The 13,025-nt window shown below is 34.3% G+C and overlaps 1 protein-coding gene across 2 annotated transcripts in view; it reads right to left on the bottom strand.

Annotated features, from left to right (window-relative positions):
* Positions 1 to 13,025, bottom strand: part of VPS50 (VPS50 subunit of EARP/GARPII complex) — a 125,195-nt gene that overhangs the window by 21,599 nt on the left and 90,571 nt on the right. For both annotated transcript variants that reach the window (XM_030932465.1, XM_010353153.2), the window contains one exon: positions 6,362 to 6,483. In XM_030932465.1, the coding sequence (XP_030788325.1) occupies positions 6,362 to 6,483 (122 nt within the window). The remainder of the gene's footprint in view (positions 1 to 6,361; positions 6,484 to 13,025) is intronic.

Genomic DNA, 13,025 nt, shown 5'->3' with positions numbered 1-13,025 from the left:
ACATACAATGTATGTGAATTCTAGTTGTTCCATGTCACAGACTAAATGTTTGTGCTTTCCCTCAAAATGCATGTTGATGTCCTAACCTCTAATGTGATAGCATTTGGAGATGGGGCTTTTGGGAGACAAAATCAGCTTTAGATGAGGTCATGAGGGTGGGTCCCTGGTATGATGGGATTCATGACACTTTAAGAAGAGACACTAGAGAGTTTACTATCTCCTTCCACGTGATCAAAGGAAAGGTCATGTGAAGACACAGGCAGAAAGCAACCATCTGCTAGCCAGAAAGGGTGCCCCTACCAGAAAAAGAATTGGCCACCACCTTGATCTTGGACTTGCAGCCTCCAGAACTCTGAGAAATAAATTTCCATTCTTTAGCAGCCAAGTCTACACTATTTTGCTATGGAAGTTGGAGCAGACTAAAAGACTCCACAAACTTGCCAATTCTTAATACTGTCAGTGCTTTCTAACTAGCCATTCTAGTGGTTGCACAGACGTATTGCAATGTGCTTTTAACATGCACTTCTCTGATGAGAGTGATGTCAAACATCTTCTCATGTGCTAATTAGCCATTCTCATATCTTCTTTTGCAGTGCAGATACCCGATAAAATCTCTTCCCATTTTTTTAAGTGGGCTGTTTTCTTATTGAGTTATAAGAGTTGTTTATACTTTGTGCGAACACGCCCTTTCTCCATATGGTTTGCAAAATTTTCTCCTGGTCTGACTTGCCTTTTCGTATTTCTGCCTCTTTAGCAAACGTTGTTAACCATGAGGAAGCCCATTTTATCAATATTTTCTTTTATGCTTCATGTTTTTTGTGTCTTTTCAAAGAAGCATATGCCTAACCCAAATTTCACAAAGATTTTCTCCTAGTTTTTTCTAGACGTTTCATAGTTTTGGAACTTCTTTAGGTCTTATAAACAATGTTTATTTATATTCTTATGTATGGTATGAAGAAGGGGGATTGAGGCTTTTTTTTCTTTCCATACTTATATCCAAGTGTACCCACACCATTTGCTAAAAATCTATTTTCTCTAATGAACTGCCTTAGTGACGTTTTCAAAAATCAATTGACCATGTAAGTGTGTCTATTTCTGTTGCACTGATCTACTGTTAGGCCAGTACCATACTTTATCAACTACTGTAGCTCTGGAGTAAGTCTTTGTGAAGTCAGGTATAAAAATCCTCTAACTCTGTTCTTCAAAAATGTTTTGGCCATTATGAATCTTTGGCTTTTTGTATCAATTTTAAAATAAACTTCTAAATTTCTTCAAAAAAAAAAATCTTGTTACAGTTTTGATTGGGATTGTACTGAACCTATAGATTTGGGGAAGACTGCCACCTTTACAACATTGAGTTTTCTAATATATGCACATGGTGTATCTCATTATTTATTTACATAGTCTTTAATTCCCTTTCTAATGATTTAATATTTTCAGTGTACAAACTTATCAAGTTATCTGTTAAATTTCTTAGAAAGTTTTGATGTTACTGTAAGTAAAGCTTTTAAAAATTTTTTTTTCATTTTCAAACTGGATTATTGATTTCTGTATACTGACTTTATATTCTAGCAGTTTGCTAAATTATTTATTAGTTCTAGAAGCTTATTTGTGGATTCCTTAGGGTTTGCCATGTCATCTGCAATTAAGTACAACTTAACTTCTTTTCCAATCCATATGCCTTATATTTCTTATCTTATGACAAAGGCTAGGATCTTCAGCACAATTGTTTGGGGGTTTTCTTTGTTTGTTTGGTTGGTTTTTTTCTGGAGACAGGGTCTCACTCTGTTGCCAGGCTGGAGTGCAGTGGCGTGATCACAGCTCACTGCAGCCTCGACCTCCAGGGCTCAAGCGATCCTCCTGCCTCAGCATCCTGAGTAACTGGGACTACACGTGCAAGCCACCACACTTGGCTAATTTTTGTATTTTTAGTAGAGACTGGGTTTCACCAAATTTTCCAGTCTGGTCTCGAACTTCTGGGCTCAAGTGATCCTCCCACCTCAGCCTCCCAAAGTGCTGGGATTACAAGTCTGAACCACCATGCCCAGCCTCTTTTTTATATTTAAAGTACGTCTTTTTGTTCTTCAGTGTGGACATTGTTTTTATTCTATTCTGACAATCTCTGCCATTTGAGAGTTTAGTCCATTATCATCTAATGCAATGATTAGTTGAGTTTGCACCTACCGTTATATTTTATCTCTATTTTCCCTCCTTGGTTCTTTCTTTCCTGCCTTTTGTAATTATATAAATATATTTTTAGATTTCTACTTTAATATTCCTGTTAGCTAAAGTGTTAAAATTATTTGTATTATGTTTCATGGTTGTCCTATGGATTACGATATTCATCACTGCTTTACTAATATACAGAAATCTTGCAAACTTATACGTCCACACCCTCCCCACATACTTTGTTATAATTTTTAAATGTAATACATCTACATGTATTATGAACTCCAGGAAGACTATGCTATGATTTCACTGTTAAACAGCCCTGTGGTTTATAAAGTAAGTGGAAAAAGAAAAACTTAACTTTGAATTTCCACAGGTAGATTCCATTACCAATGCTCTTTACTCTTTTCTGAGGATCTAGGTTTTCATGTGTTATCATTCCCCTTCAGTCTCAATAACTTCCCTTAGGAATTTTTAGATGTCCCTTGTGACAAATTCTCTTAGTTTTTTGTTCTTTTAATCTAAAAGTATCTTAATTTCACTTTCATTCTCAGATGATGTTTTTACTGGATATAAAATTCTAAATAGACAGTATTTCTTTTTCTTTTGTACCTTCAAGGTACAAAAAGCCCCCATAGCCTTTTAATGGGAAGTCAGCTGTTAATCAGATTATTGGTCCCTTTTATATAATATATCTACTATGTTTTTCAAGAAAAACTTTCATCATAGGTACTCTGCTGTACATTTCTTTATGCTTCCTCTTCTTGCTGTTCATTTAGCACCTTGTAGCTGCAAAATTTTGGCCAATGTTTTTTCAAATATTTTTTCTGACTCATTCTCTCTCTTCTTCTCCATCTAGTATTCCAATCACATATATGTTTTACCATGTGATATAATCGAACGTCTGTGAGATTTTTTTCCTTTTAATCCTTTTTTATGCTCTTCACTTTGAATAATTTTGATTAAGTTCACATATTCTTTCTTCTGTCATGTCCATTTGGCTATTAAGTATATTGAGTAAATTTTTTTGTTTGTTTTTGAAGTTGTATTTTTCATTTCTAGGATTTCCCTCTTTTTTTCTATTATTGTCACTACCAGAATTTACTATTTCTCTGCTGAGATGTTCAAGCATTTAAAATATATTTTGTTTTAATTCATTGAAGACAGTGATAAAAGCCCATTTAAAATCCTTATCCCTTGGTTCCAATATCTTAGAGTTAAACTAGATTGATTTGGTGCTGTGTCTGTTAGGTAAAGTTGGATTACATCACCGATTTCATTCTAGAGATTCTGGATACTGTCATTTTTCTCCCATAAACATCATTTCCTTTGTTTTCAGTACATAAGTTTCTTGGCTGGGCTTTAACTATAAACTGTCTCTTGTACAGCAGCTTTGGTCTCTGTTTATATTTTTTTTCTTTCACTGGGCTGTAGTCAGTTTGTTCCATATAATCATGGATCATGGAATCACATATCTCACAGTCTGAGATACAGGTGGACTGAATTTGGAAATCCCCTCTCTGGATTTTTTTCTCCTGAGCTTCCTCCACTATTTTTAGTGTTTCCAGTTTTCTGGCTCCACTTTTCTGATTCTCCAGTCCATAAAAACTTCAGGTCTTCCTGTGCTTGTCTCTACCCGTGGGCCACATGGACTGCACTTCGCCCTGAGCTAAAAGCCACGGGGATAAAATTTATTTTCATAGCTCCCCTTTCTCCCATCTGCAGACTAGCATGGACCCCTCACCAGAGTCTATTTGCTGCTTCTGTTTACTCTCCAGTGTCTTCAAATAGTTGCCTTTTCTATAACATTCAGATTTTATAGTTGTTTTCTGCAGGAAATATTATCTAGAAAGGTTTTAGTCTGTCATACCTGGAATTGGAAGTTAATTCATTTCTTAAATATATAGATACCTATTTATAGACTCTCTACAAAGAAACAGTTTTACTAATGAAAGGTAACCTTAAACGAGGCTCACAAACTGTTGTCAAATAAGAACGTTCATAAGATTTACTGGAATGGCAAATAATTAGAAGATCAATCCATACACCATGAGTGTCTACTATGTGTTTACTACTGTTTTAAGTAAGTTACAGATGGTCTTCACAAAAAAACGTGAACCAGAAAGACCAAAGAAAACATAACTTAAGAGGTGAACAATGGAAAGGTGGGGACAAGGCAAGATAAAGCAATACTATGAATAACATTATTATAACAGAATCCAATGGATCAGATATAAAATAGAGCATGAGGAAGTAGGTAATAACCAGTTCAGTGAATAGCAGGAGTTTCTGGAGGAAATAGTATTAATAGGAGGAATCCTTTGGACTAATGTATATACTGTGTCCCCAACCAATGATTTCTAGAAGCCAGAACCCCTGAGAAAAAGATGCTTATTTTTCCACAAGAAGCATCCATCTAAATTCTCTCACACAAGTCCCTTTCTTCTGACAGAGAAGCAGATACAACCATATAACCTGTTCTTCCCATTCTACACATTACCTGATTCCCCCTCCCCTGGTACCACTAAGATTCAACAGCTAATAGCGTACATTTGGAGTATTTATTTATTTTTATGAGTATGAAAACTTTTATGATTTCTAATGGGCCTGAAAAGCTTATTCTCTTAGGAAATTAAAAACTACCACTTCAATATTATACACATGCATGTGCTTATTTGTGCTATTTATGTATAGATTTTGTTTCAGTATAATTAAATAGCTCTTACTGAGTCTTACAGAATTGAAAATGGTTTAAATATAAAATATCAGAATACTGTGTTCATAACAAATCTTAAATCAAATATGCAATATATTTTACAATAAGTAACTATACTTTGCTAAACTTCTGGGGTACTAGAGAATGCCATTCTGAAAAAATTCTGTGTCAGTATATAATCAGCTGGGAAATCACACACAAAACCATTTGGTTCCCAAAAGTTTCAGAAATATCTTATTTTAACACACCTTGTCAATAATGTGTTCTGGAACTGTTCTGTCCCATATGATAGTAGTCACATGTGACTATTTATATTTAAAGGTAAATTAACTAAAATTAGACACAATTAAGAATTCAGTTCCTAAGTCACTAGTCATACATATTTCAAGTGCTCAACAGCCATGTGTGGCTAGTGGTTACCATACCGGACATTGCTAATACAGAACGTTTCTACTATTATGAAATTTCTTAGACAGGACTGGTCTAGAGGCATGGCCCAAAAGACAAAGTACGGCTCACCTACAAGACTAAAACATTCTGACAATTAGCTAAAACTCTACAAGGTCTTCCTTGATTAATATTTAGTGAGTTTCCAAATTCAGGGTGATGAATTAATACATACTTTATAGTATATAAATTCTGCAGCAACATTTTGTCACTGGTCATATTAGTATTCTTTCTAAGACATATTTTTCAGAATTAAGAACCCAAGAAATTCGGGTCCTATATCAAATGATTATGTCTTTGACATACTTGTGATCACAGCAAGGATACAAATATTTATATAATGAATGTAGTCATACATTGAAATTTACATTTTTAAAAAGATATGAAATATAACTAGTATTACAATATATTCATAGGACTCAATGGAATGTTTTTACACAGAAAACTGTCAAACATCTATGCAAATCACATAATTAATTTTAACGTATCAAACTAGTTACCTGCCTAATATTGTGTTATTTTCTGTGAGTAGTAGAAAAAGATATACTCAATAACACTTTTGGAAACACAAAAAGGAGGTACAGAAAAACACTAATTCTATGGCAGGTAGATGGCTCAGTTCAGATTTTCAATTATTTTAATAAATATTTTTCATTAACTTTTAGATGTACTAGTGACTGCTAAGGTTGTCAGCCAATATTTAAAATGTCTCATTTACTGTTTTGTATTTTACATGGAGCCAGATTTAAATAAAGCAATCTGTACATTTTTCATTGCCAAATCATGTCAAGGTTAGAAACAGACGTTGCACTTTTTCTGCCAAAAATTTGAATGTATCATACCAAAGCTTAAAATTAATATAAAAGTAAGGCAATAAGGCAGACAGAAAGCTGATATCAATAATTTTGTTTTTTATGCATTCCCCAAAATAATGTTATTTGTGTATCTTCTACAAAGAGAATGAAAAACTTTGGCATTTATAAAATACATTTTAAAAGAAAAATTTTTTCCCTCCAAAGGTGGACTTACTGAATCATTCCGACCAAAAAAGGTATATATTGCATACAAGTAATAATCAAATAGTTGAGACATGAAATGAATAACATCAAAGGCAATTGGCTTAAGAATGTTCATCATCTGCATATATTTTCCTGAAAAGAAAAAAGAATCAAAAATTAAGTAGAACAAAATTAAAATGTTAGTCTATAATTACAAAAAGACAATAAAATTACTGTACTAAAATATTTAAATATAATGAAATATTGCACTCCTTCACAGTAGCCATGTCTCAAGTACTCAGTAGTTTCATGTGGCTAATGGCTATTGTATGGGACAGCACAGATTACGAATAGTTCCATCATCTTGGAAAATTATACTGGAGAGTACTAATGTAAATACTACAATGATATTTTCCTCTGACTACATTTTACTGTTTCCCAGATTTTTATGGAACTCCTATACTCTTCTACAAATTATACTGTACAAACAAACAACATTGATTCTCTTTTCTAGGAGTTTCAATTTAAAATAATTTCTTGAAAATGTGTAAGCTTAATAGAGTAAAATACAATATATTTAAGAAAATATTTATTTTTCATAAGCTTATACATATATAACAAAAGTAGAAAAGCAAGAGGAAAAATGATACACACAAGGTACTGCCCATTCCCCTGAATCCTAGCCCTGTGAAATCTTGGGTCAGAGGCCAAGAACATTTCTTTATCACTATATCATTCAAGAGCACAATATCCACAAGGTGAAAAGAACATATCTTTCTTATTCCTTCTTTTGGAAGATGCCAGTATCTCATTCCGTTTCCTCTAAATATATAATCAGATATAGTCACAGAAAAAAAAACACAATAAATTAAACTTCTGCATTTACAAACTTGCTAATGTATTGGAAGAGTTCAAGAGAGATGGGATGAATCAAATAACAAATAACTACAAGTCCCCAATTCTGTTTCTTTTTTATGGGAAATAATAGGACAAGAAGCGTATCTATTAAAAATGCTCTATACTTTCTTCTGCAGAAGATCTTAAAACAGGCCATTTACTTAATTTCCAAATAAGCCAATAATTCAGGTGCTGACTCTACTTCACGTACTGCTATGATTTTAAATTGGTACTATTAAAGACACCATGACTCAAGAGAAAACACATTCACTGCAGTACAAGAAATGACAAATGTACTCCAATGGAAATGTCTACTATCAAAATCATTTCTTTAAGAACTTAGTACGTCGTTCTTAATTTATGTGGGAAATGATTTTAAATAATAGATGGTCGAGAAGAGAAACACAAACACAAATAGACATCAAAACACAATAAAAACTACCCAACTAAGATTTTATTCTTATTCCTATTTAAAAATTCTTCCATTTCACAATCATCCTTTGCAATCATTTCACACAGTCAGACATTTTCTTGAAAAATCACATTTGAAAAATATTTGAAAACACACTGGATCATTATGCAGGTAGTTCCTCAGCTACAAAACATATGTTTACTTAAGCTACAACTTGTTAACATATAAAATAATGCAACATTGTGAAGAAAAAAATAATATATTACATTAGTTAAAAAAGAAAAAAAAACATGAAAAAGTAGAACGAGGTAGAATGCAAATAAGTAGGCTGGCATGCATCTAGAACACGAGGTCCTCTCCATTCCCGATAAGATTAACCATTGTTTATACACCTAATCTTGAAAAAGGATATAAAGATGAATTATTAATAGGTAAAGGAATTTTACATGTGTATTCAGAAGAAAAAAATAGCTGTTCCTCACCACCTTGAAAAGAAAATTCAAACATAAGGATATTAATTTATTCATTCAACAAACACGTTGTGAAGGCTTACTGTATACTTGGCCTTGTATTAAGGAACAAGGAATTACACAGAGTCCTGGCTGTTGCACCTCAAAAGGTCATACATGGAAGACAATAATCAATAAGCAGACCATCAGTATATTACAGAGTGATAAGAATGAGGACTCTGTCTTTCCAGTTCAAGAGGACAAAACAGGCAGACACTAGACATTTGGAGGCTTGAGGAGGCTTATATGCCTCCTCAGATCTTACTGAATTAAAAGAGAACATTACAATGAATTAATTACTTATCTATGAAGAGAAGAGGGTGAGAAGGTGAGGCTGGTAGGTTTGAGCACAAGAAAATGAAAAATGTCAAAACATTTCTAGACCAGAGGTGGGCAAATTTTTCCTATAAAGGACACAAGAGTAGATAGTTTAGGCTTTGCATACCACACAGTCTCTGTGGCAACCATTCAGCTCTGCTGTCTTCTGTTTCAACTGCTCAACTATGCCACTGTAGCACAAAAGCAGCTACAGACAGACAATATGCAAACCAATGAGCATGGGTGTGCCAATAAAGCTCTATTTACAAAAACAAGTAGCCAGCAGCTCAAAACATTTGACATCTCAAAACGTCTGTTCTAGATGACAGACAGTAGATAGGAACAGGTTGATGGAAAAACATAAGAAGCCAATAAAACCATAAGACGGCCACAAAGGAGGTGGAAGCTATTCACTAGGACAGTAACTACTTAGAATCAAGCTGGAAGGTAGGAGTGAGAAACGGGGCTGAAAAAGGATCAAGCTACAGGTTCACATGGGACAAACTGTTATCAGTCTACATTCCCCACCACCACCACTATTTCCCTCTCCTTTCCAGCAGTTAGAGGTGTAGGCTGCTAGAATTTACCCACAAAACAAAATAGAAACCCTTATGGTTCCTCTCTAAAAGAAACGATAGGCCAGGCGCGGTGGCTCACGCCTGTAATCCCAGCAGTTTGGGAGGCTGAGGTGGGCAGATCATGAGGTCAGGAGATCGAGACCATCCTGGCTAACACGGTAAAACCCTGTCTCAACTAAAAAAAAAAAAAAACATACAAAAAATTAGCTGGGCGAGGTGGCAGGCGCCTGTAGTCCCAGCTATGCGGGAGGCTGAGGCAGGAGAATGGCATGAACCCTGGAGGTGGAGCTTGCATTGAGCTGAGATGCGCCACTGCACTCCAGCCTGGGCGACAGAGCAAGACCCCGTCTCAAAAAAAAAAAAAAAAAAAAGAAAGAAAAGAAAAAGAAAGAAATGATAAACAAACTGAGAGAAAAAAAAAAAGACAGGGGGCAAACGAACTTAAAAAAAAATAAAAAACTGAAAAGCTAAGGCTTCTACCTAATTCTGGGATTTAGAGGATCTGTCCTCATAAAGACTGCCAGTAAATCTACCCAAGCCCTCTCCTATTTCACACGAAATTCCCAGTCAGAATTTCTACTGAAGAGAAAGACCCAGCTCGAACATAGTTCTAATTACTCACAAGAAACCCACAAGGGCTATGTAAGGCTTCCATTTTAAATCTAAATAGATAATCAAAAATCACCAGGCACACAAAGAAAACTCAGAGTGTGAAAATAAAAAGAAAAGTTGATCCCAAATGAAACAGAATAATTCAAGCTAAAAAGAGAAATATAATAATTATGTAGAACTCAATAATAAAAGATTATCCAAAAAAGAGAATATAAAAGACTTCTTAAAGGTAAAAATATAATGTTTAAAATAAAAAGTTACATTAAGTCTCCTAAAAGGTATAGTAAAAGACAATACTATGGGAAACATTTAAGAAAACAGATATAAAGGACCAATTTTAGTAATGGAGAAAATTGTTTTAAAAAGAGAGAACAAAGAAAATACAAAGGTGGAAATTATCAAAGAAATACTAGTGTCAGTAATAGCTGAGGAACACAGGAGTCTTCAGATCAAGAGTCCACAAACTATCAAACACACTTACTAAAAAAGAAATCATACCTAGACACATTAACATAAAATTCTGCATCAAGGAAAAAAATATTAAAACCTTTCAGACAGAGAGAGAAATTCATCTGCAACACAATAGAATGCTAGAAGTTCCAGTTCAGAAGAAAATAATTTTTAATCTACAAGTCTATTCATAGCTAAATTATCATTTGAGTGAAAGAGAAAAAAAAAAGACATTTTCAAACTGACACGAATTCAAACATTTACTTTTTATCAGTCTTTTCTGGGGAATAACTAAACCATGGGGAACAGATACACAGAGGGACTGGCAAAGAAACCAACCAAGTAGCAGCATGGACAAGAACTAGAAACAAGAGAATGAACAGTGGGTCTGCCTTAGCTAACTCATCAGTGCGAGACACAGAGAGAAGTGTGGTTACCACACTTGAATGCTTCAAATACATTAGCAAGTTTGTAAATGCAGAAGTTTAATTTATTGTGTTTTTTTTTCTGTGACTATATCTGATTATATATTTAGAGGAAAAGGAATACGATATTGGCATCTTCCAAAAAAAGGAATGAGAAAGATACGTTCTTTGCACCTGGTGGATATTGTGCTCTTGAATGATATAGTGATAAAGAAATGTTCTTGGCCTCTGACCCAAGATTTCACAGGGCTAGGATTCAGGGGAATGGGCAGTACCTTGTATGTATCATTTTTTCTCTTGCTTTTCTACTTTTGCTATATATATATATAAGCTTATAAAAATAAATATTTTCTTAAATATATTGTATTTTACTCTATTAAACTTACACATTTTCAAAGAAATTATTTTAAATTGAATCTCCTGGAAAAGAGCACTGATGTTGTTTGTATAGTGTCATTTGTAAAAGAGTGTAGGAGTTCCATAACAATGCTGGAAACACAGGGGAGAAATTTTTCCCATTGTGGATATGACAAGAGAGAAAATGGGTTTCTCCTATATTGGAGATTTTAAAAATTAAGGTTTGTCAGTCCAACATCTATTGGGTTCCTACAAAAGTAAAAAGCACTTGGCCAGGTGCCACATATAGATGCTACAAAAATGATTTAAGGCTCTCATCTACTGGAGTTTATAACCTGATGGGACACAAGCAGGAACAGATTCTGAGTTGGAAGAATAGTCATTATTCTTATTTCAGTACACTAATTTGAGAAACCATCAATGAATATAAATGGCATATAAAGCCATAATAGCACATAAGACAAACTGGAAAAGCTATAAAAGGGTATAAAGGAAAGGAAAGTTGGTTCAGCTTGGACAATTCAGAAAAAGGTATTGAATAATGAAGTGAAGACCAGAGTAAAAAATTAACAAGTCCATTACCTAAGTGCCTGGCTACCACGTTTATTTTTTAAATATTATATCTCAGCCCCCCAAATCTCCAATGTCATTTTCTTGTGACACGTACTGAGGGATGGTGCTTTTAGGATTATGCTCTCAAAAGATAAGGCTGTACATACCGGTAGCAATTCAGAAAATATTTTTAAATGTTAAAAATATAAATTCATGTAAATAACATCTAAATATATGTTATCTCATAGTATTATCTTATAGTATTAGTATGTAGATAATATATAGTATATATTATAATGATATAATTATATCATTATTATAATATGATTATAAACAGAAATACTAGCATGTAGTTTAAAGAGAATGACAAACTTTTTTCCTTAAACATTACATATGAAAATATTGTTTTCTTAAAAGATAATCATAAAACATGGTTTAAAAATTTTAAAACACATAAAAAAGTATTGTGATACTTCTGTAAGACTGCACTTATGACTTCATTGAACTCTAACTTCATCCAAATATCTGAAACAAGGATACTTTATTTAAACAACTTATATTCAAAAAAACAAAAGAAGCTACCATTTTAATTATGTTCTGCAATCAAGAATTTTCCCATTAAATACACATTGTTTTACATTTTGATTAGGAAAATAACAGAAAGGAACCTAAGGTTCTCAAAGTGTGGTCCCTAGACTAGCTGCATCAACATTACCTGGAAACTTGTTAAAGATGCCCATTCTCAGGTTATACCCTAGAGCTACTAAATCAGATACTCTGGGAGTGGGGGACAGCAATCTGTGTTTTGTTTGTTTATTTGAGACAGAGTCTTGCCTTGTCACCCAGGCTGGAGTGCAGTGGTGCAATCTCAGCGTGCTGCAACCTTGGCTCGCTGCAACCTCTGCCTCCTGGGTTCAAGCCATTCTCATGCCTCAGCCTCCCTAGTAGGTGGGATTACAGGAGTGCCCTACCACATCTGGCTAATTTTTGTATTTTTAGTAGAGACAGGGTTTTGCCATGTTGGCCAGGCTGCTCTCGAACTCCTGACCTTAAGTGATCCATCTGCCTTGGCCTCCCAAAGTACTGGGATTACAGGTGTGAGCCACCAAACCCAGCCAGCAATCTGTGTTTTAACAAGCCCTCTAGGTGATTCTGGTGCGTGCCAAAATTTAAAAATCAAAGGCTAGATCACCATAAAAGATGAATAAAACAATAATGCATAGTTCTTCTTTCTTCTTGACAGGCCCTCATGCCTTGGTTTCCAAGACTTTTGCTTCACCTAATTTTTCTCCTGCCTTTCTGCTGTTCAATCATGACCTCCTTCACTGTCTGATCTTGCTGTTTGCCCTTCTAATATATCCATATCCACTGCTGTTTCCTAGGTTTCCACACTCAGCTATCTTGTGTTATACATTTTTGTGTGTAGGAAGGGTAGTAGAACTTCTGTCTGATTTTCTATGAACTCAAAAGGTTAAGAGGCTCTGCCAAGATAAACTCATCCACTACCATGGTTTTAACTATTTTATAACAATGACTCAAATTATGTATCCTGATCATCTGTTTGCTCCTGACCTCCACATCCATC

This window comes from Rhinopithecus roxellana, chromosome 6, assembly GCF_007565055.1.
Source record: "Rhinopithecus roxellana isolate Shanxi Qingling chromosome 6, ASM756505v1, whole genome shotgun sequence".
Lineage (NCBI taxonomy): Eukaryota > Metazoa > Chordata > Mammalia > Primates > Cercopithecidae > Rhinopithecus > Rhinopithecus roxellana.
Note: the sequence above shows the minus strand (reverse complement) of the source record. Positions and strands in the feature narration are given on the sequence as shown.